The sequence below is a fragment of the Cibotium barometz genome, chromosome 10, assembly GCF_041138505.1.
Source record: "Cibotium barometz isolate CiBa-2024 chromosome 10, ASM4113850v1, whole genome shotgun sequence".
In the NCBI taxonomy this organism is placed as follows: Eukaryota; Viridiplantae; Streptophyta; class Polypodiopsida; order Cyatheales; family Cibotiaceae; genus Cibotium; species Cibotium barometz.
The window spans coordinates 9,368,586-9,392,908 of NC_141055.1; the positions used below are offsets into that span (position 1 = coordinate 9,368,586).

General features: G+C 42.3%; 1 protein-coding gene and 1 non-coding gene across 2 annotated transcripts; both read left to right on the forward strand.

Annotated features, from left to right (window-relative positions):
* Positions 1-18,271: 18,271 nt before the first annotated feature.
* On the forward strand, positions 18,272-23,916 carry LOC147634531 (rRNA 2'-O-methyltransferase fibrillarin 2-like). The gene is made up of 7 exons (XM_086803610.1): positions 18,272-18,451; positions 18,776-19,065; positions 19,827-19,922; positions 20,065-20,142; positions 20,244-20,420; positions 22,046-22,114; positions 23,515-23,916. Exons 1-7 carry the CDS (start codon positions 18,415-18,417, stop codon positions 23,689-23,691), a joined length of 924 nt encoding a protein of 307 aa, XP_086659736.1. The 5' UTR covers positions 18,272-18,414; the 3' UTR covers positions 23,692-23,916.
* Positions 21,069-21,138, forward strand: LOC147634532 (small nucleolar RNA snoR60). The gene has a single exon (XR_015266849.1). It is a non-coding gene; the product is annotated as a small nucleolar RNA snoR60 (small nucleolar RNA).
* Positions 23,917-24,323: the final 407 nt, after the last annotated feature.

Consider the following 24,323-nt stretch of genomic DNA (forward strand, 5'->3'; position numbering starts at 1 on the left):
CACTAGCTCATTCATGTGACCCATCAAACTAAGTTTTCATAGCAATATCCATTGTGGTCTAACATGCTAGAATTTATTACACTTTATATCTTTTGAATTCCAGCATACTTTCACTCTACTTCCCTGTTTTGTAGACGGTCACAACAAACCCTATAGAGCTTACCATACCATAGATTTCGAGGACGAAATCTACATCAGGAAAGGGGGCATGTTAACCTATGACAGACATTGAGACGTACTATGTTTTACGTCATGTAATTCATTTAAGTATTCTGAGTCATGGGCCGGGCTTGTCGGCACCATAGGTAAAGGATAAAGGGATTGGGTGATTGCCGATGAGAGGCGCACCTTGAATATCAGCAAGATAAGGGTTAGGATCGGTCGGCCATGTATGGGCACCCATGTGTGAACGGCTAAGTCACCTATAAGAGTCAAATGTAACCTTAAAACTCTCATTCTCATGTGTTGAATACAAGAGTGCTCTTGCCTTATCTCCTTGGTTTCCTTCTCCTGCATGTGTGTGAGAGAGAGAGAGAGTGAGAGAGCGATCGAGTGTGTAGCGGCACGGCGGCGGGCGAGGTGGTAGAGCGGCGACGGCGGCTCCTCCTTCACTGCTCTGCGACGCGGGAATCCTTCACGGAGGCGGTTAGAGCGGTGAGTGACACACCTTTGCATTCTGTTTGAGCTTGCTTTCCTGGTTGTATGCTTGCAACCATTCGTGGCTCGCATACGATGTTCGGCAAGTCCCCAGCTACGACCTGTGCGGCAAAAGCGCACAAAACCATACCACCACCACTGAATGTCTACAGTTAAGGGCAAGACCATTAATGTATTGTGCATATTGTGTAAAATTGGACAATCATGACACATCATCGTGTAGATTTTCAAGGTTTCAAAATATAGCAGCAAAACTGCAAAAAAATAGAGCCCCGCTGGCTTTACCGACACCACCTGTGCAAAAGCACTACCCCACTGCTGTATAACCCAACCTTTCTTACTTACTAAAGGGGATGTTCCGGGTATAAGATGCTTTGCTCTTACCACCACCAATTCTACCACCACAACCACCACAGAGGCCAAGATCAATCAAGTAGTGATTGAACAGCCATCAGAAGATATTGAAGAGCCATCGGAAGATATTGAACTAGTACGGGAACTAGAATTTAGTGGGGAATACTATGAGAATGTGGGTGATGACACACCAGAGTATTATGTCCTATAGAATAATAAGCTTGTACCTGTGTTTCAAACCACGATACAGTGGAAGGGTAAGGAAATCAACTCAAATCTGAGAAGAGGGCCTTTACAATGCTATGGTTGTGGTGGGCCACCAAATAAGAATATGTCTCATACAAACCAACCACAACAAGTAGTGACCACACCTCTAATGACATGCCAGTGCTCACTTGCACTAAATGTGGAATTGATCATCTGATCAAAGACTATCCCTACCGAGCAAGCAGTTCAGTTTCTACTGCTAATTAGGCCACCATTCGTACCATTAGTGTACAGTCTGGGAAGATCACACCGCTCAATGTCCTAACACGAGCTCAAGCTCAATCGGGTGATAAAGGGAGGAACCGGACGGATGCTACTATTTTCAAATCTGGTCGCAGGAGAAGAGTGAAGAAATTAGGAAAGGGGTACACACGGGTTATAATCCAAGATGGATCCGAAGAAGACACAATTGATACCAGATCCACACAATCAAAGGAAGAAGGGAGTCAAGGGATCAATCTGGAAGGGTTAGACAGGGGAAAATAAGGAGAACAACCAACAACCCCAAGGGGGGTTGGTGAATATCCTAATGCTGACGAAGAAATAAGGAAGTTAGAAGATGCCAAGACCCTAGTTGAAAAATACCAACAAATTTATGAAGCCGAGCCTAGGGCCAACCGAGTAAGGGATACCATCTATCCACTGGATGTACCACCCCACAAGAGGGCCTTGAACCTACCCACCCCAATTCTGGGAAAAAACTGAAGCAGACTCCCAAACAAACACAATGACTAGACTGTTCAAGGAAAATGAGTTGGGGGGATCCATTCATTCCTTCCCTGTGGAAGAATACGAGACACCTCGATGGGAAGAACACTCTATATCTAAGGAACCCAGGGATATAAGAAGTCTAGCAGCAGTGTTATCCACGCTTGTCTAGATGCCCTTGGGTCAGTTATTACGCAATTCACCCACCCTATGGACAAATGTAAAAGAATGGGTCGAAGGAGGTCTAAGGCCAGCGGAGAATATGGATGAGGCTTTGCCACCCTTGGTAGAAAGACCTTTGAGGCATGTAAAGGAAATGCGAGTGGTTAAGATACCAGTTAACAATTGGGACGCTACTATGAGAGTGACGACACGAATGCTTCCATTTTGATTCATCATAATGGATACCAGGCATTAGCCATCCTGGATGGTGGAGCAGGTGTCATCATCATTACCAAACATTGTTGGGAAAATTGGGGTAAGCCGGATCTAAAAATAGCAGATCTAATCGTTATGGCTGATGGAACATCTTCAAGACCCATTGGGCTCTTGGAAAATGTGAAGTTCAGACTCTTTACATTTCAATATTGATATACATTTGTGGTCATGCCAACCTGATACATATGACATAATATTGGGACAACCTTTCATGAGGGAATCCAAATTGATGCATGATTAGGCCTTAGATCATGTATATATACGCAAGGACTCACAAACATTAAAGATTGATCTAAGAGCATGGAAGGCACACCCCATGGAAGGGCAATTGTTCGGTAGCACTCACATCCCTACAGATATGCCAGCTCACAGAAGGGGAAACCAAGGATGAGGAGGATACGGAGATGTATGCATCATTACCTCCCCCAGATTTTTGTGAGAATTGGATGCATGTGTTGGCCACAATTGATGTGATGCAACCTAAGGGAACCCAGTATTTGGATTCCGAAAACATCCCTATGACTTCTATTTACATGGTTGATTGGCAAACCATGGATGGGGAGTCAATAGAGAAGACATCAAGTACAGAAGGCACCATGGCGTGAATTCGAACCAATAGTCAGCGCATCAGGCGATGGCGGAAACAAAAACGGTACCTAGCCCGACGAAACGCATTGCTGTGTGAAGCAAACCAACGGATGCCCAATGGTTGAGATACCTTAAGCTACAAGGGTACATGATAAATTCTCTAAGGATTGGGGCGAAGAGTTGAGAAAAATATCGTTGGAAGGGAGGAATCTAGAGCAGAATGCCCTTAAGAAAACCGATCCCAAACTTACAAAAACAGGACGCAAAAAACACAACAAAGCTTTGGTAGAGGCAGAACGTGAGGCTAAGAAAATCATGGAAGAAACAAAAAAGGACAATGAGGACAAAATGGATGTACTCTCAGTGCCTAACCATTTCAAGAACTATACAATTGATGATAGAAGAGTGACCCTGTTAATAGCCACTAGGTTAAGAGAGGAAGGGCTGTCGACATCATACGATGGCCTGGCAGAAGTCAAGGAGGTTGATATTACGGAATCAGGGGAAGAAGCAAGCTTTGTATATATTGCCAAGGTTTTGACCTCTACAAAAGAAGCAGAGCTTATTGCTCTTCTCAAGGAATACAAGGATTGTTTCGCCTAGAACTATAAGGAAATGAAAGGGGTACCACTCGAGCTGGTACAACATACGATTCCAATTATGGAAGGATCACGGCCTACCAGGCAGAAACCATACCAGATGAATCCAAAGTATGCAGCAATTGTAAAGGAGAAAATTGATAAGCTCATTGCTACTGACTTTATCTATGAGATCGAACATATAGATTGGTTATCACCCATTGTGATAGTGCCTAAAAAGAATGGAAAATTGAGAGTATGCGTCGATCTTACGAAAGTAAATGCAGCCACTCGAAGGGACCATTACCCATTGCCATATACCGAACATGTCCTGGAAAGAGTGACTGAAAAGGAAGCATACAGCTTCTTGGATGGATTTTTAAGGTACAACTAGGTGTCCATAGCACTAGAAGACCAACATAAGACTGCCTTCAATACCATGTGGGGAACATTTGCTTACAAGGTTATGTCGTTCGGTCTTACAAATGCCCCGGCAACCTTTCAAAGATTGATGTGCACCGCTTTTAAGAACTACTTGCAAAAGTGGTTGGAAGTGTTTATTGTTGATGATCTATGTGCACATTCTCAATGGGAAGATCATTTGAACTGTTTGAGGAAGGTGTTTGAACATTGCCGATTATATCGGATATCACTAAACCCTTTGAAGTGCCAGTTCTGGGTCAAGCATGGTGTGATACTAGGACACATAGTCTCAAAAAATGGCATATCCACTGATGATAGCAAGGTCAAGTTAATCTTGGAACTACCACCGCCCACCAACTACAAAGGTGTGCAAAGGTTTATGGGTCATGTGGGTTATTATCGACGCTTCATCATATTTTATGTAGAGATAGCCAGACCCTTGTATGAACTGCTCATTGTCTTTGAGTGGACCAAGGAGTGTCAAGAGGCTTATGAACATCTGAAGCAAGCCTTGGCAAGTGCACCCATTTTGCGACCCCCCAATTGGGATCTTATATTCCACATACACATCGATAATTCATGTCGAATTTGTAGCAATAGCTTAAGTTGAATGGTTGAATAATTATTTTTCTCGAGATATTGTCTTTTGTAAATTCCTAGATGGGAATCCTTGTGTCAAAGTGGTTTTTAGTTTTTGAGATTGGATTTACAAGATGGTTTTTCACCTCCTTTGCCCTTTGGTTTTATTAACCAATGGTCACAAAAACATATACTCTTTAACCTTTGCATTTAGCTTTAATTTCTTCAATCCTTTTCAATTTATTAACCCTCTTCTTAATCGGAAGCCGTGGATGTGATTAGCAGAGCTTAAAACCGCTTCAATCTCATCTCAACATGCTACTTCTTCTCCTCCATCAACTCAAGGGCTCTAGGAGACTTCAATAATTCCTTAAAAAGTTTTTAGAAAGTGCCTACTTTTAGCCATGGAGGTATTGAATTAAGTATGGTTAAGCTTCATAATATCAAAAGTCCAAAAAGGCTTTAAAAGACTCAAATCGTCAAATTTTAGAGTTTTCAGTGGTCAAATGAGTTGCTATAAATTTTTCGTAGGTACTCAAAGGTTCAGTCAAAAAATTTTAAAATTTTGGTAATTTTTAAAGTAAATTTTTGGGGGCCCAAAACTTAAATTTTGGCTTATTTTGAGCATAAAAGGCCAAAAATACAAGAAAATCCCAAGTATATCAAAAAAAAAAATTCCAGCTTTGAGAACCAAAATTGAAGTTTTCAAGTGGTGGAAAAAGTTTAAGGGTTAATTTTGACCATATTTGACCTACACTCAAGTTTAAGTGTTAATTTTTATGCCTTCCCTGAGGTCTTCCATTCTTTTCAACAAACCAATTAAGGGAAATGGCAAACTCAAGCAAGAGGGAATGTTATGAGAAAGTATTTTAAGCCCTCTTAAAAACTTTATTATACCCTCTTAGATAATTCGAGGATGCTTGGCTTATCTTTGCATCATTGAAAATTATGTTAATATAGTGGGTGATACCATTTTAAATATTAATACATGTGGTACATATTGATGTATGCTTGCAACGGCTACCTATATTTATTGCAGTTTGTATAGTAGGGTGATTCCTCAGCTACTTACGCCTGATGAACATATGCGTGGTGATGGTTTGTATGCCTATGGAATAATTACTTACCAATTATTGTTGGATATTTTATAGGTGAAGAGGACTCAAAAGATTAAGGCGAAAGCGCATAAATTAATAATTTTGGAAGGCATTCATTATTTTGAACAAGCTTTGTATTTATGTGCTAGCTTGTGCACATCCATTTATTTATTTTTACAAGCTTAAACTTGAAGCATAGACTTGCAAATATTTATTTTATAAAGCTTAAAAGCTTCCCCCTAGTCCCAAGTAATCTAATACTGAAGAGCTCTCTATTTTTGGAAAAGAGAGAGTGCCATGCGAGAAAAAGCACATCTTTTGTATTTTTGGAGGCTATGGCCTATTTTAGCAATTGAAGACTTATAAATACTCATGTGTGGGGAATATGCCACACACATGAGGGGGGGAAGATTGCACCCAATGTTTGTGCCGTACAAGAAGTATTTTCATGTGCTAATTTCTAAAGCTTGATTTATGTGGAATTTTTAGCAATAGCTTAATTTGAACGGTTGAATAATTATTTTTCTTAAGATATTGTCTTTCACAAATTCCTAGATGGGGATCCTTGTGTCACATGATTATACACATGGATCTTGAGTGCTTTGTATTTAATTTAGGTATTTCCTTATGAAGGTTGATCTATTAGGGGATATGGGTTTGATGGGCACCATTAATGGAGACATGCCATGCTTATGATGATGACTTTAGAGACTATGAGGGTGACATGGTGAGTTATTTGATAGATGATGCCACTTATCCCTCATGTGTAGATAGATTGTCAATATTCTTAATGAGACAATTATGTTTATGATGATTCTATTGATCATCATTTTGAGGATCACACACATATACATGGTCTTGCACATGAGGACATGTTGCATGGTATGGATTATGCCCATACATGTATTGATATAGGGGACCATGTCTTGGATAGTGTGAGTGATGTTACATGGGTCGACGGCTTTGGTTCACATTGGTTCTTACATGACGCCTATTATGAGTCATGTTTTTTTGTCTCCCGTGGATGTCGACATGATCCTATATTCTTTGAAGATAAGACATTTGTCTTTGGATGCATTATGGGATGTATGGCACTTGATTATGTGGCATATCTTAGGGTTTTACATCCTGGTTTTGGCGTATATGGTGATTTTTTTATGCCACAACTACTCAACATTTCAGCCATGAGTTATGGGACACTTTGGATGATGCTGGATTCACACTATAGCTGCAAGGATGGGCTTATGAGCTTTCCCTCAACCCAAGAACTACCACTACATTGATTTAAAGGGTCCGTGATGCATATTATGGTTATCCATTTGACCCAGGATATATGGCTAGCTTCATCATCGATGGTGGTTCCCTACATTTCCCATTTGATCCAGGTGGTTGCAAGGTTAGCCTCATCTTCATCATCGATGGTGGTTCCCTACATTTCCCATTTGATCCAGGTGGTTGCAAGGTTAGCCTCATCTTCAATAGTATTTTGCCATCCTTTCCATTTGATCCTGGGGGTTGCAAGGTTAGCCTCATCGTCAACGGTATTTTGCCATCCTTTCCATTTGATCCTGGGGGTTGTGCATTTTTGGCATGGCCTATCTTTTAGCATTTTGGTCTTTTGTTTCACCTGCCACCATTGATACCTAGTCATGGGATGATTTTTTGGCTTTTGTATATAGCCTCTTGTATATGTTTGCTGTGCATGACCACCCTTCGATTTCCATGATAAAATCATTGTGGGAGGGGATGGTTTGTAACAAAGGGATACATGCACATAAGGGGCATGCTTAGGCACGTGGTGATTTAGGTACATTTAGACATGTATATTGGGGCATATGGGGCCTTGGGACTATAAATGCCACATGCCCTATGTACTTGGGACCTTTTGACCATTTTCACATATACATTGTTACCCCCTTCTTGGAGCTTATGGCCCAAGCTTTCATGATTCATGGTAGACTTCCCATGTCTAGGTGCTACCCCTATAATAAGTGGATCTATGGTGGTACTCCCTTCATGAGTGCAATCTATATCTCTCTTCCTAGATCCCTCTCTTCATGGTGGTACTCCCTTCATGAGTGCAATCTATATCTCTCTTCCTAGATCCCTCTCTTACAAAGCTTCAACGCAAAACCTAACAGACCAAGAACTTTGTACATGTAGAACCTAATCAATTCAACCTATTATTTGATTGTCTAACAGCAACAACCTTGAAATTGATCTCACGGCAACATTGCCTAGCACAAAAAGCCTGGATCTCCTAAAAAAAACAATAAAGTTATCTTTAACACAACACTAATTATTCAATAGTAAAAATGTAGCAAGTTCCTCTTTGTAGACAAAAATGTCTTCAAGCTACATAGGCAACCATTGGGTTGTAAAAACCTTTTCCTCTAGTAGAATCATATGAAATAGTAACTTGCATCAAGCAACCTTCTCAACAACATAGAAAGTGAACTTATGGTGGCCACTCATTTATAGTAAACAAATATCGTGCAAAGCATTATCAAGTTTTATTTTGAAGATAAAACCCTAAAGTATCATAGGCTTAGGATCTGTGGTGTGAAATATTCCTTTTCTTAAAGCCCATGTTCATATGATACACATTTTTCTAATTACAATGCCTTGATCTATAAGAGGCACCATCCATGCATTCTTTATGTAACAATCACCATGCTTGTGCTCTAAGAGCATTAACACTTCTGCAAATGACCACATCATCTACATATTTCAAATTTTGTGCTTCATTAAAAAAATATTGGATCATTGGTGTGACTAAGGCATGTGTGTGTGTGTGTGTGTGTGTGTGTGTGTGAGAGAGAGAGAGAGAGAGAGAGAGAGAGAGAGAGAGAGAGAGAGCATTCTCTCCTTCTTCTTAAGCCCCCACACGTGAGGCATTGGTGTGACTAAGGCATGTGTGTGTGGGGGGGGGAGGGGGAGAGAGAGAGAGATAGAGAGAGCACTCTCCCCTTCTTCTTCAAGCCCCCACATGTGAGGGAGAGAAGCAAATAATGGTGGTGACTAAATACAAAATACTTGACTTGAGAGTATGCTTATGAAAGGGATACCCATGCGAAAACACACCTCAATGCAAAAACACATATAATAACCACCACTGTCCCTTTAATTCTACTTAACTAGACTGTGAAAAAAACTTATCAAATGTGAAGTGTAGCCTCCTTTTCTCACAATGTGGGATCTTGCCCACTCTTCATTGGATGGAGAGAACCAAATGATGGTGGTCCTCACTAAATAAAAATACTTGAGTTGAGAGAGGGATACCCATGCAAAAATACAAAACACACACAACCACCACTCCCCGTTTAAGTCCATGTTATGCACCTACGACGACAAGCTTGGATGTCAAAGGAGAAGAGCTCTAGATCACCACCGAGCCATAGAGGGAATGGGGATAAGGTTCCCCACTATCGGGTATATATGGTAGCCTGCCTGCCCACACATACCCGATCACCCGCAGTACTACGCTTGGGCTCCCTCTCCCCTGAACCCTGGCTCGCTCGTCGCCCATGCTCTGGCGGGCGGTCTCGAAGAAGCTAGTTCACCTCCGCTTAGCCACTAGGGGATACGTAACATTACTCCCCCTTTAAAAAGAGTTTTCGTTCAGCAAAAATGAACTCTGGAAAGTTCTTGGTTTGTGTACTCAAGTGCTCCCACAAGGATGCCTCATCCTCGTGATCTTTCCACTCAACAAGTTCCTGTCGATACATAGTGTGCCTCGTGTTTTGATCTCTAAATCTGATAATCTTCTCGAGCTCATCTGGAATGGTGGTTCTATCAACTCCACCAAAACGCTTATAGAAATTGCATTCTCCTTATGGTCAACGATTTTTCATAGTTTATTGACATGAAAAAGGATAGACTCGAGAGCTCTCCAGCAACTCAAGTTTGTACGCTAACACCAACCTTCTTAAGGATTTTAAAGGGAACGTAGTATCTAGGTGAAAGTTTTTCACACTTTCCTATCTTTAAAGTCTCCGACTTTGCATGGACTTTCAAATATACGAAGTCACCTTCTTCAAAGGCCACTTCTCTATGACCCTTGTTTGCATACATCTTCGTAGCACGATCTTGTGCACTATGTATGCTATCTTTTGCTGCCTGCAACATATATTGCATGTCTTCAAGGAACTTGATCGACTACAACTTTTCTTTCTCTATCCCTACGACTATAGGAGATCTTGTGTTATGTGCATATACTAGGAGGCTAACCCACCCTAAGCATGTGAACATGCTCTAGGGGGGCAACGGTTAGGTCTAACCTTGGGTTGAGGTTAGGGTCAGGCAACCAAGGGTCACACATGGAAATGAAGAGTCAAGATGAGGACCCTCCTATATAATAGGGGCATGGGGAACTCTCAAGGGATGTTCTCTTGTGTAGAGCATTGTGTCTACTCTCTTCCCATTTCAAGATAGAGCCAAGTGTTGTTGGAGTGAAGTCATATCTCTTGGTGGTATGCGACACTAAGGTAAGATATGTGATACTTCATTATATTTGTGTGTGCACCCTTGGGCTCGGGGTGGTTGGGTGGATGAGTATATGCCTTGTTCATGCATGTTTTATGCATGGTTATTAGCTAGAGAGATCTTTAGGATTTTAATAGTGGTATCAAAGCGTGTGAATCAGACTGTAGAGGATATGCTTCCTGCATATGTCTCTGGAAAACCATCGAGTTGGGAAAAATATCTTCCAATGATGGAATTTGCTTATTTACAGTTCTAAGCATTCGGCTACTAGTTATAGTCCATTCATGCTTATGTATGGGTATCAACCCAGGGCACTTGTTGATGTCGGTCTTAAGGACATTGAGCTTGATGCATCGAGGGATTTCTTGCAAGATATGTAGGAAATGCTGAACCAAGCTTAGGATCCTATCAGGAGTGCTCAAGATAAAGCATGGTTTTATGCTGATAGAGGACGCTCACCTTGGTCTTTTGAGCTAAGAGCATTGGTTTATTTGAAAGTTCCTAAAGATTCTCAGACTTTGTCAACATGAAAGTGCTCAAAATTATCTCCTAGATATTGTGGTCCATTCTGAGTTATACGTCGAATTGGCACAATTGCGTATGAATTAAAACTACATCCACATGTCAGAGTTCATCCAGTCTTTCATGTTAGTAGACTGGAAGAGAAGAAGGGAGGTGAGGATTACTCCTCAAGAACTCATTGAAGTCGAAGATTTGTATTATGTTCCACATAAACCGTAAATGTACTTGAATTCAAGGAAAGGAAACTTTGTAGTCACCTAATTCCTGAGGTTAAAATGAAGTGGATGTTGGAATTCGTGGTGCTTATGCTAGATCAAGTTGAGTGGAGGAGAGAGACCCACAAAATACAAGAACACATCTTGTTTATTAAGTTGCTTATGAATACAACTTGGCCTTAGCTCACACACAAATGCCTTCTAGCTCCACCTTTAAATAGGTGAGCTAGTGGACCATAAGTCCATTCACACACACACCCTTCTCCTACCCTTTTACATGACCTTAGTCTTTTAATACCCTCCCTCAATACCAACTATGAAAGAATTGGAATAGGTGGTATTGGACATAGGTTGCCTTTATAACATTAGGCATACAAGGTTTAGGAATATAGGTATTGTTACATTGAGATTTAAAACAAGTGCTCAGAGGAGTTAGAGGTTGATACAAAGTTAGCCTCTGACTCTTTGTTAGGACATTTAGAGGTGATATGTCCCGTTTGTTTACACTTATTACATTTCATCTTGTTGGGATATTTGATCCAACAATTATTTGCAAAATGACCTACCTTTTTGCAATGGGTACACCTTACTTTGCTCACTTGATGTGACAACGCTTGTTCGATATTCAATGGAGTCGATGCATTTGAAGATTCAGCTCCTCCCTTTGGCCTCTTTTCTTCATCAAGACAAGATAGAATGACTCCTTCAAGGGTGGGATTAGGTATGTTCTTCAGGGTGGTGACTAAGGTGGGGTACACCTTCTTTTCTTCATCAAGACAAGATAGAATGACTCCTTCAAGGGTGGGATTAGGTATGTTCTTCAGGGTGGTGACTAAGGTGGGGTACACCTTCTTGACTGCTTTTAACAAAACAGCCACTGCATCATCTTCATCCATTCTCGCATTCACTGATGCAAGTTGAGCCATAAGGCTCTTCAAGTGAGAGATAAAGGCTCCAATGCCGTCTCCCTCTTTGAGCTCCAAGCTGGAAAACTCGATTTTAAGTGAGATCTTGGAATTCTTACCACCACGAGCTCCATAGAGCTTGTCAAGCTCAACCCATTTTTCCTTCGCTGTTGGAAGCTAGTCCACATGGTGAATAAGAGCCTCATCAAGATGGAGCATGATGATGGCTTGTGCCCTCTCATTATCTTCAGCCTTAGTTCGATCAATAACCTTAGTGCCGGAGATGAACGGCCAAAAACCTTTGGACATCATCTTGTACTTGATAAGAACTTGCCCCAAGTGTGGAAGCCCTCTCCTGAGAACTTCTTAATTTGGGTGTTTTCCTTTGACATTGGGTATTGAAAGGAGATTACAAGAGTGTAATGGGCTAATTTATGAAGAAGAAAACCAGAAAATTTGTGATGTTTTGGCTTAAGTAGAAAGAGAATTGCTTATGAGAGTGCAACAACCCTTAATCAAGCCAAGGATGTTGCATAAAAAAGAGATTAAGTTGATGAAGCTTATGGTTTAGCACTTAGGGTTTGTGCCCAACCACTACTTCTACTGGAGATGAGCTTCATTAGTGTCAAAGAACACTTTCTTTGGTGATTAAGATCACTGTTAGTGTTTAGCAACACTATTAGTGCTTAAGAGCACATTTTTAGCGTCTATTAATGACACTTGCATTGGTGATTAGATTCACCATTAGTGTTTAAGAACACTCTTAGTGTTTAGAAACACTCTTAGTGTTTAGAAACACTCTGAAATGGCTCCCCTTTGCTGGATTAGTTGCATCATTAGTGTTAATTAACACTATTAGTATTTAAGAACACTATTATTAAGCTTTTAAGATGAAGAAGCTTTCATGGTAGAACACAGGAGCACCCTGGTTTTTCGACTCCCATGCACGATTCACGCCGCCATTAGGGATGAAATTTGAGATGCTAAGCCCTTAGGTCATGGGCTTTAAAAGCCCTAACTTTCCTCAGGCCAAGGGTGCCCACACAAGGCGAATTGCTGTACGACATCAGCAACGCAGAAAAACGGGCGTCGGCCTGCTCAGTGCTCAGCGACGCGGCTCAAAGAGATGAAAACAAGCAATTACCTGTACGAATTTGAGTGCTCGGAGGTATTCTTCAACTTCCTAGTTGAAAGCACGTGAAGATACGGCCTCCACAAGCAGTTGGAAGGCCTCCACTAGCTGGGGGTAGATGAGATTACTCAAAAAACACTTTTTTGACCTAGTCTACACCTTGCAAGTTGCCTAGCTCTGATACCATGTTGGAATTCGCGGTGCTTATGCTAGATCAAGTTGAGTGGAGGGAGAGAGATCCACAAAATACAAGAACACATCTTGTTTATTAAGTTGCTTATGAATACAACTTGGCTTTAGCTCACACACAAATGCCTTCTAGCTCCACCTTTAAATAGGTGAGCTAGTGGACCATAAGTCCATTTACACACACACCCTTATCCTACCCTTTTACATGACCTTAGTCTTTTAATAGTGGAAAGACAGGGAAATTGAGGATTCGACTTGGGAGTCAGTTGAGAACGTTCAACGCAATTTTCCTTCTTTTCATTGCAAGAGTGCAATGTTTTGAGAGAGGGGAAGTATGTTATGTGCATATAGCATGGGAGCATGGGAACATGCTCTAGTGGAGCAAGGGTTAGGTCTAACCTTGGGTTGAGGTTACGCTCAGGCAACCAAGGGTCGCACATGGAAATGGAGAGTCAAGAGTCACTTGAGGATCCTCTTATATAATAGGAGCATGGGGCACTCTCAAAGGATGTTCTCTTGTGTAAAGCATTGTGTTTACTCTCTTGCCATTTCAAGCTAGAGCTAGAGCTATTGGAGTGAAGTCATATCTCTTGGTGGTATAGGACACTAAGGTAAGATATGTGATACTTCATTATATTTATGTGTGCACCCTTGGGCTCGGGGGGGGGGGGGGGGGGGGGTTGGGTGGATGAGTATATACCTGGTTCATACATGTTTATGCATGGTTATTAGCTAGAGAGATCTTTAGAGTTTTAACATCTCGGATGGAAGCCATACATCAACCTGAATGGACTAAATCCAGTCGTGGAGTGTATTATAAGCAAACTCCAAATGCACCAGATAATCCTCCCAATTGGATTGCTTTTTACTGACATACACTCAAAGCATATCCTCTAACACTTGGTTGACTGTTTTTGTCTAACCATCAGACTCTGCGGGGATGATCAGTTGTACTCATACTCAGAGTAGTGTCTAACTTTTTGAAGACTTCCCTCCAAAAGTGAATATTGAACTTCCTATCTCTATAAGAGACTATATCTGCGGTCAGGTCATATAGTTTGTAGAGATGTTCAATGAACAACCTAGCTAACTCAGGTGTTTTCATCATCTTTTTAGTAGGTATAAACTTGACCATCTTAGTCAATCGATCAACCACTACCCAAACCGAATCATCCCTTGATTCATTCTAGGTAGACTAGGGATGAAATCCATGGAAATACTTTCCTATTTTCCTTTGGGAATATCCAATGGTGGATGAAGAAAACCTCCAACCTTGAGGCGCTCATGCTTATTAATATGACACTTCATACATTTCAGCACAAAGTCCTGAACGTACTTAAACAAACTAGGCCAACAAATTATCTTTTGACTAGTGCATAGGTCTTCTGTATCCTGAGATGACCAACACTCGGACTATCATGACTTTCTATAAGAATTTGGGCTTGAAAATCACCAATAGCTGGTATGCAAACTCTACTTTGTAGAGTAGGTACTCATCATCAATGGAATAGTGTCTATACTTTTCCCCCCGACAAAGTTTATCACCCCCAAGTGAACTAGTGTCAAATGGTTGTGAAGGGTCCACCCTCAAGCTCTCCGTCTCGACCCAAGAGTCGCTTCGGACTAGTACTCGCTCCTCTTCTTGTAGAAACCTGGACTAATCTCTCCTAAATAGTATTCCTTTCTGACGAAAGAGGTGGCTGCTCTGCAGTATATAAGTACGTCGTGTATAGTGTGGCATACCTCTGAAAAAGATGAATCATGCTCACATAAACCATGTAGTGACTCCAAGATTTCACTCTTGAAGGTGGTGAATCTCAACTCGTTCACCACCACACGCATACGGCTGACCTTGCATCCACTACTACGTTAAATTGACCTCTCTGGTAACGGAGTAAATCTGCGCATACTTTATGGCCTCACCGAAATCTGTCAACAACAGCTGCTTAGGCTTTACAAAAGCCTCATAGTTTGGGTGTATGCATCTCATGAATCCGCGTAAAGTCTAGAACTCATTAATTCCCTTTAATTTCAACACAATCTTGGGTGGAGATGTACTATGTGAGGGAGATGCCCCTGTATCGAGCATCTATCCCAATCACACCAAGACCTCTACAACTCATTCATAGGCAAAAACTCTTTTCGAAATATCGTTTCAAACTCTACCCAGGTACTTGAAAGTCTGGCACTCTCTACAAAACTCATCCACCATTTGTATGCCTTACATGTTACAACATGCTGGTCTCTATGGGCCTCACATTCTTTGGGGCCTACCTAAGGTTGTGGATATCCGACCACTTCTACATAAAGATATTTATCGAGTCCTTGTTGCATTCTTTCTTCTCTCCTCCCAAAGCTTGGCGGCTTGAGGTCCTTGAGGAGATTAGCGATCCGCTGCTGCGGACTACTTCGTAAGAACTTCGACCGATGATCCTACTCGAGGCACTACGTCCTCGGTAGGAGGAAAAGGCACCCTCCTCTATGAGGATCTTGGTGCAACAACACTCCTTGCAGGAGTAGTAGGACAGGAGTAGTAGGACTAGCACCCAAACGAGAATGAATACTCCTAAGCACATACAAAATCTCGGTCTAATTTCTGTTCAATGCGCTCGTCCTTTGTAAACAACTAGGCTATGGACTCCCTTGAGATATCTATTTCAACCTCTAACTTCATATCCGTGGGTCGAGTATCCTCTCCATAGTCGTTCTCATCAAGAAGATCATCCTCGGAGTGATTCTCGTTAGTATCATCAGCCTACAAGGGTTGCTCGTCCACTAACTCCATGCTATCCATCGTTGTGGATGGACCTATGGGGTCATCTACTATAGACAAGGAAACATCAGGAGCTATGTAAATGGGACCATTCGCGGTCCTTCGCGAGCCCGAAGGATATCACGTCATCTTAGTCTAGTGAGCCGTTCAGTGCCTGACAAATATGGTCAAGCTCAGTCGGGGATAGGTCGGACATGGAGGTAACTTACGAGGAAAAACCCCTAAACCACGTGCTGGTGGCGAGCTACCCCGCTAGACATGTTGGAATTGGATTTCAAGTTATTTTTAATTTTATAAATAAATAAGAAAACGAGATAAATAAATAAATTACATGGGAAACTGGCTACCCGAGTCCCAAAGTGTGTGGCCGTTGAAGACATGGTCTCATCGATATCAATGTCGATGTGTCGGTGGTCAATGCACTGCGGCAATCTCCTGCACATTGCGACGGCGAGGCTAGAAAGAGAAGAAAAATCGGATGCTCCCGTGGCTTTGTTTCCTTGCTTCTCTACAATCCCACGCTTCGTTCTTGTGCTCAGTGACCGCTTAGGTACCACTTGTGTTTGGGTAGTTCTCAATGTTCGACACTGCACTACCCTTCTCACATGGTTATCGTGTACGCTATGGGCCTTTGAGAGAAACACAAAACAATAATTTGGTTGCGCTAGTGGTTGAGGTAACTTCTCTGGCTACTTTGCTGCTTTTACAGAGAGAAGGCGAGGGAAGTGGTGTGCGACAGGGTGGCTACACCAATGAAGCGTTGGCGTGATGGTTTGGTTGCTTCCCTTGTTGCGCAGCTAGGTTGGTGCACCTAGCACTACCGGACGAGAAAGAGAGAGAGAGGGAGAGAGAGATTCGATGGTCCTCTACGTTTTCTCTCCCATAGTGTAGGCAGGCCACAACCGCTAGGGAAGCGAATCAATTGGGGTCGGCTATGCTTTTTCTGATGTTCAGACCTTGGGCGCCTACATGTGCTACTGCCCGCTGTACTGCTCACAGGGTCATGCTTGCTACAACGGTTGCTCTGCTGTTCGCCGACAATATGCTACTGTTTTTCAAAGCGTGGTCGCTGTTATCGCTCGTGCTTGCTCGTAGAGGGTGTTCGATTAAAATATACTGTGGTTGTTGCTCTTTGTCGAAAAGAGGGTCCTGAGCTATGGATGATGGTCGGCTGCGCAACATGCTCCTCTTCCACGACACCACACCACACACGCTTGTGCCCATGCGAGCAAAAAAACGATGAAGAGACTTTCGCCCTGTTTGCAGCTACGTCGGCCTCTCCTCCACATAGTAGAGTAGCTCCGATTTGATTTTTTTGAGATAAGACCAGATTTTATATTAAATGGTTCAAAACCACTGACCTGACAAAAACAACTCTCTCTTGATACCAATGTTATGCACCTTTAGTAGGTGATAACATTTGGACAACGGAGGAGGAGCTCTCCCAACCATAGAGGTATATATGGTGGCCTACCTACCCACACGTACTTGGTCGCCCATGGTACTACACCCGGATGTCCTCTCCCCCCTGAACCTCAACTCGCTTGTCGCCCACGCTCTGGTGGACAGTCTCGAAGCCGGTCGAGCTTCGTGCTTAGGGCTATGAGAAGTCTCCAAGCCAGTCAAGCTTCTAGTAGCCGCTGAACGGGCTACATAACAATCTCCTTAAGACTTTGAAAAAAAAACTTTACTTTTGTGGTGTGTTCCAGATGTGGATTTACACAATTGAGGATGGTAGACATGCTTTCTGGGGATGCCTTGACGGAATCAGGGGGCAATTAATCTAGTTTTCAACCTTGTTAGATATAGTTGTCTATGGGAGATTTGGTACTTCAAAAGGGATTAAGGTAGGGGTTGGATGCTGTTGAGTTAATGTATAGATGTGTGCATTAGTGGTGGTTTGTTTATTATGTAAATAAGATGAATGACAATACATATGTAGAGATAGTACAAGCTCTACAATTTGGAATAGGATGAGACACTTTCATGTTGACGAGATGATTGCACATACTAGGGTAACCTAACCATTTAATGGCATGTGGCAAGGTTATGCTGGGAAAGATTTGAAGGAAAGCTTGTTAAAGTTTGGACTTAAGACTCAAAGATGGTATCTGAAGGAGAAGCAACCGGTTCATACCTTTATGACCTTAATAGAGAATCCTGTTGGTATGAGACCTGATGTAAAGATTTGGATCAAGAAGGAATTCATGGAGGAACAAACTCCTAAAGGCTGCACTACTGAGTCTGAGTCTGTACTTGTGGCTGGGGTATCACATGAGTCTGTACTTGTGGCTGGGGTATCACATTTCTTGGGAGCATTGCACACTTTATAAATATAATTATAAGGATGTAAAAAAAAGACTTTAAAAAAACTCATCGTGTAGAGCCCTTCGTTCTCACATTAAGGTCCCGAAATTGAAACAAACAAGTAGGGTTTTAGCACTGCGTACTTCTACGAAGGGTTCAACTCTCTCGTAGTCGAGGAAGCCAGCGTCATCGAAGCGATGAGGCCTCCTTTAAGTCGCGGCGGGGGTGGTCGTGGTCAGTCTTCTAAACCTTCTACTCGTTTGATGTGTTGAACTGTGGAATGCTTGGCAAGCGAGCCCCTTTCTGACGTTTTATGCAAGGGAAGTGTTCTACCCAGCAGACCAGCTGCAGTACTGTAGACAGTCTTCATTATCCTGCCCAGGGCAAGTGTTCTCCTGCACATTCTGTTCGAGAGCCGTCTAGCATTAGGGTTTTTCTACACATTCTTCATGGACCTGTGTTGGATTTCCAAGCTTATTGGTTTGCAGACTTTTCAGGAACTTGTGTAGGGTAACGGTTTCCCTGTGTCTTGAGTGTGTTGCTTGTATGAATGTGCAGGAGGCCGTGGTGGTGGCAGAGGCGGTGATGGTGGAGGGAGAGGTCGAGGAGGTGGTGGGCGTGGCTTTGGTGGTGGTGGCCGAGGCCGTGGCGGTGGGCGCGGCGGGGGAAGAGGTGGCGGAAGAGGGCGTGGCGGGGGAAGAGGTGGAATGAAAGGAGGGTCGAAGGTCATCATCGAGCCTCACAGACACGAGGGTGTCTTCATTGCCAAAGCCAAGGAAGATGCACTTGTCACTCTGAATATGGTTCCTGGTGAAAGTGTCTACGGCGAGAAGAGAATCTCTGTTGAGGTAAATGAGATGATATTACGAATCTTTGATGATGTTACTACATCTAAATCTGTTTATTAACTTAAGCGTCAGTGCACGTGTTGGCTGTGCAGTCCGTACGGCCGTAGTCACTGCCCAAGAGGGGGAATATGTTACCTGTTCCTGGCTTGTCAAGGTCTTCTGACTCCTTTGTTGGTCCAAACTATGTGTTGTGTTTTATTGCTGAAACTTCTCACCTGCTCAGATGTAATTGTGGGGTGCCCTGCCCTTTCTCGGGGTGGATTTTTTCTAGCATGCAAGGTGGAGGCTGTGGAGTATACTTCATTTGCCTTTGCTAGGTGGAGTCTTTGGGTTATCCTTAGTTTTCCTTGTGTCTAGTGGAGTCTTTGGAGTATTGCTAATTATTGAGGGTTGCCATTATATATTGTCTAATCTAGGCCCTTCATGATAGCGTTGATGGCCTTAATCAAGGCTTCAAGTCAGCATTGAGTATCTCAGATTGCCAAGATGTCCTTGATGGTTTGGCAGTTGGACTATGGATTTTTGCATTCACTTTGTGGGATCAGGGGTGATGGTTGCCTTGTGTGTGGTGGCACTTGCCGTATTTTCTCTGATGCCTGTGGCGATTTGGGCGGCTTGGGGTTGTGATGGAATGGTTATAGCATGCTCTCGTGGGTGTGCATGGTGAGTCTAGGCTAGAAACACAGCGAGAAATTTCTGGCTTTGTGTTGAGTTTGAATTTTATCCATAATCATCCAGATTAATTTAGTCTAAGCATGCAGGTTGAGGAGGGAAAGAAGGTGGAGTACAGGGTCTGGAACCCATTTCGCTCAAAGCTGGCTGCAGCCATTTTGGGTGGCGTGGACAATATTTGGATTGTAAGTGCACCCTGCCATCTGATTCCCTCTCTCCTCTTCCTTGTATTAGGGAAGATTTGTTCCATGACATGGATCCAGACACATAGTATGCTCTAGCAAACATTGAGGGTCCATGGGTTATCACATTTATGTATTGTTTCAGAAACCAGGAGCTCATGTTTTGTATTTGGGGGCAGCTTCTGGCACTACGGTGTCTCATGTATCTGATATAGTTGGCCCGGTAAGATCTGGTTATTTTTCTCACTTTCTAACTGTTGGTGTGGAGAATGACTTGATAGAGCTCGTTGTAAGTTTTTCTGCCTCTTGTTGATGCTGGTGCAGACTGGGATTGTATATGCTGTGGAGTTCTCTCATAGAAGTGGGCGCGATCTAGTCAATATGGCCAAAAAGAGGACAAATGTCATACCGATCATTGAAGATGCACGCCACCCACAGCGATACCGTATGCTGGTGGGGATGGTTGATGTAATATTTGCCGATGTTGCCCAGCCTGACCAGGTAACCTATAGAGGCTTCTCGCGGACTTTTCCAGTGCACTTCTCCCCTTTGATTTTAATACTCTCCAAATTCCAATTCTGTGGCTGCTTTTAACAAAGCTGCTTCAACTTTGCCATGGCTTGCATTTGCTTGATTCGTGTAATAGGCTTGTGGAAAGAGCATTGTTCTTTGTTGCATTGAAATATGATTGAAGGTTGGTGGAGTACTCAATGTGGTGGTGCGAAGAATTTTACTTGAAGGTGGACATATCTTCACATATAAACCTGCACTTACTCTTGGGCATGTCCATGTAACGGTAGTGGGAATGTCATAGGATGTAGTCTATGCTGTGTGTGATGGAACGCTGGTCTGATGCCTTTTGAGTAGTCTCTCATGGCACTGTTGTTTTTGTTTTGTTTGATAGTGAATCTAAACATTGCTATACTATGTCCTACAAATAGGTCAACTGGCCTGGCAGATGATTACATTTGGATTCCCCTTCATGAATTGTGACTGAAGAAGTCCATTTGGTGATGCTAACTAGTTGCTTTAAGTACATAAATGTGTGACTTCTCTAAGGTTTTGGGGTTGTAGTGTTGTCTTTTCAGGGAGAGCTTTTTTATGCAAACTAGGGACTAGAATCTTGAAATCCTATTGCCTCTAGAACTCAAGCAGATGATGATATTTTTTGGATTCCCCTTCATGATCTCGTGACTGAGAAAATCCACGGCCTGATGCTGATGAGTTGGACCACCAATTTCCGCTTGTGTTCAGTATGACGGTTTATTCACAAAAACTTTCTGCAAGGCGAAGATATCTGTACCCACAAACTTGCACCTACCCTTGGGCACAACAATGATAGGAACAGGCATGCAGTCTATGCCATGTATGATGGAGTTAATGAAGTGAGTCTGCTTCAGTTTATGGTAAGTAGTGACAAGACTGGCTGATGATGGTTAATTTGCGGCTGGAGAAGTTCATTCGCTTGATGCTGCAATGACAAGTACATGGATACGTGACTCATCTATGGGCTTGAGTTCAGTTCACTGGCAAAGTGTTATTTGTGGGCTTGTCTTCTCATGTGAATCAGGGCTTATAATTGAAAATTCGACGCCATCAAAACCACACAACTCAAGCAGATGATGATCTTGGATTCCCCTTCATGATTTTGCGACTGAAACAAGTCCACAGGCTGATGCTAATGAGTTGAGCCGCCGGTTGCTGCTTATATTCAGTTTTTTTTTCCACCTCCTGGGAAGCGACAGTTATTATAGTGGATAACCTAAAAAACAGCAAGTTTGTGATTTGTTTGGGTCTCTTTGCATGTGTATGGCTCAAGACTTGAGCATTGATGCCTGCTGGTATGCAGCCCAGCATTCAAGAAAGTAGTCTTCCCAGCAGCAAGAAAATTGGAATTGTGTTCAAATGGTTCCTAATCTACGGCAGTTGCACATTATATATACTAATATTTATCTCACAGAAGAAAAACACTTGAGCCATGACACTGTACAGTGATGGGCATGTTAAGAGTTGCTTTTTTGATGTCTAAAGCATGTAGCTGCAAAAAGCAGAGTCTAAGATTTGTGTTATGTTGTATATCAATGATGGAGTACGTAAAAGCTAACATTCATTTGTTGACAATGCAGGCGCGTATTGTTGCTTTGAATGGTCATTATTTTCTGAAGAATGGAGGGCATTTTGTTATATCCATTAAGGTGCATTTTTTCTGCAACTTGGTACAGATGAGAGAGAGAGAGAGAGAGAGAGAGAGAGAGAGAGAGTTATGTTTATGTTTGGTTTACTGTTTATGCATGGATGCATGCTTATAATTTTGTAGGTATGGACTATCATTGCATTGAGACGTTAATGTTAGGCATGTATAATAGCTGTAGTCACACTTGTATATGAAATTGTGATGGGAAGATACTTCCAATCAAAATTTTATTCAATTTAAAATCCAGAGGACTTGTCAAGGTGAATTGATGCCAATAAGCTTCTTAACCAAAGGGTTCAAATGACTTCATTGGTTTGGTTTCGCCTCATGATTTTCCATGGTGGAGTTTTAACAACACTAAGGTGCCAAATTAGATTTGCTTAAAAGTACTATGAGAGAGGGGCTGCTCGCTGGTCAGAAAGAAAGATTTTATTACTGTACTAAAGTTACAGATTCTATTAACGTCTACTAAAGACCTAGTCAGTCTATGAGACCAAAAAGTGCTACCTTTCAACTGTAGATCATAAACAAGCAAGTAAAAATGCCAAAAGAAAATAGGTCCATGTACTATATGGATCCTCTCATCATGTGTCATCCTCCACCACCCGGGGTGGGAATGTGGTATGGTGCTGGAGTCTCTTGAGTCTGGAGTGGATGGGAGGAAGGCGTGGACCTCAGAGGACGAGGGTGTCTAGCTCTTTGGATTGACTGTGCCCTATCTTTGATAACTGCACATGTACACAATGGTAGCAGGTCTTGGGTGGGTGGGTACTCTCCTGGTGAGTGTGGGTGTTCCATCCACAATCTCTCCGTCCTCTTGGGTGTAGGTCAGGCTCATAATCTGTTGCGCATTTGTGCGCACACACGCGTGCTCGCGCAGAGAGAGATTTTATTTACGTCTATGACAGACCCAAGGGCGTAGCACAAATTTGTGTGTTGTTATGACCTTGTCCAATTCGTCATATATTTGGAGAGTTAAAAGCTAGCTTGCAAGGCAATGCTAATTGTATGGTGTGTAGCGAAGGAGGATTATAGAAGGTTTTTGGTACATGTCATTGCAAGGCTCATGTATGGTGCTAGGCACATGGTTTGAGTGGGTTGACATGATTGTACTTCCACATGAGATGTACCATGGGGTGCAAAAAGTGTCATCACTGCTCTATTGGAGCTATTTAAGGTTGTACTTGAGTCTCACTTCGGTGAGAGATTTTTAATGAGATTAGTCTTTTTTTATGATTATACTTGTAATTAGCCTGAATTCTTCTCTATCATTGTGTTATCCTCCTTAATCCTGGAAGTTTTACTATGCTTTGGTTTTCCCAAGATGCATATTTCCAATGAGAGAGAGAGAGAGAGAGAGAGAGAGAGAGAGAGAGATTAATCAGTTACCTTTATGAACAGGCAAACTGTATTGATTCAACTGTTCCTGCCGAAGCAGTTTTTGCTCAAGAAGTAAAGAAGCTGCAAAAGGAGCAGTTCAAACCAGCAGAGCAAGTGACATTAGAACCTTTTGAAAGGGATCATGCTTGTGTTGTGGGTGGTTATAGAGTGCCCAAAAAGCAGAAAGCAGGGGCATGATATTTGCAGGTTTGGGGAGGATTTTGGTGACCGTGCCATACAGATCTTTACCATGCTGGAGTCGTCATCTTATGGTGACTATACCCATTTGGTGCTTTAAGCCATGAACAATGTTGTGGAATAACAGTGAGAATGCACGATGCACAACAATGCCATTCAATGCTGGTTCCCATGTGCTGTACATGATCGATTTTTTGAAGAAGCATGCTGCCTGTTTTTAGGGAATCAACTTAGCAAGGTCACAGCTAAACATACATGCGCATGAGAGAGAGAGAGAGAGAGAGAGAGAGAGAGAGAGAGAGAGGAATAATATTAACGTCTATAGAAGGCCAAACGAGACAAATACATAACTAGAACACCATGTTGGTCTTAAGCTAGATCTATGGTCCAAAAATGGAAACATATCTACTAATACTTGCTGTGTAAAGCATCAAGTACAATCACCTTTGCTAAATCAGTTATTATTGATTTTTTTTGGCTGTTTTTCTTTGGGTTTACAGAAATCCTTAATGAGTGGTTTACCTTCAGAAGAGAGAGAGAGAGAGAGAGAGAGAGAGAGAGGAAGAAGAAGAAGAAGAAGAAGAAAAGAGTTCTGATGTAGATTATGTGGGTTGTAACCACAAGCTACGACC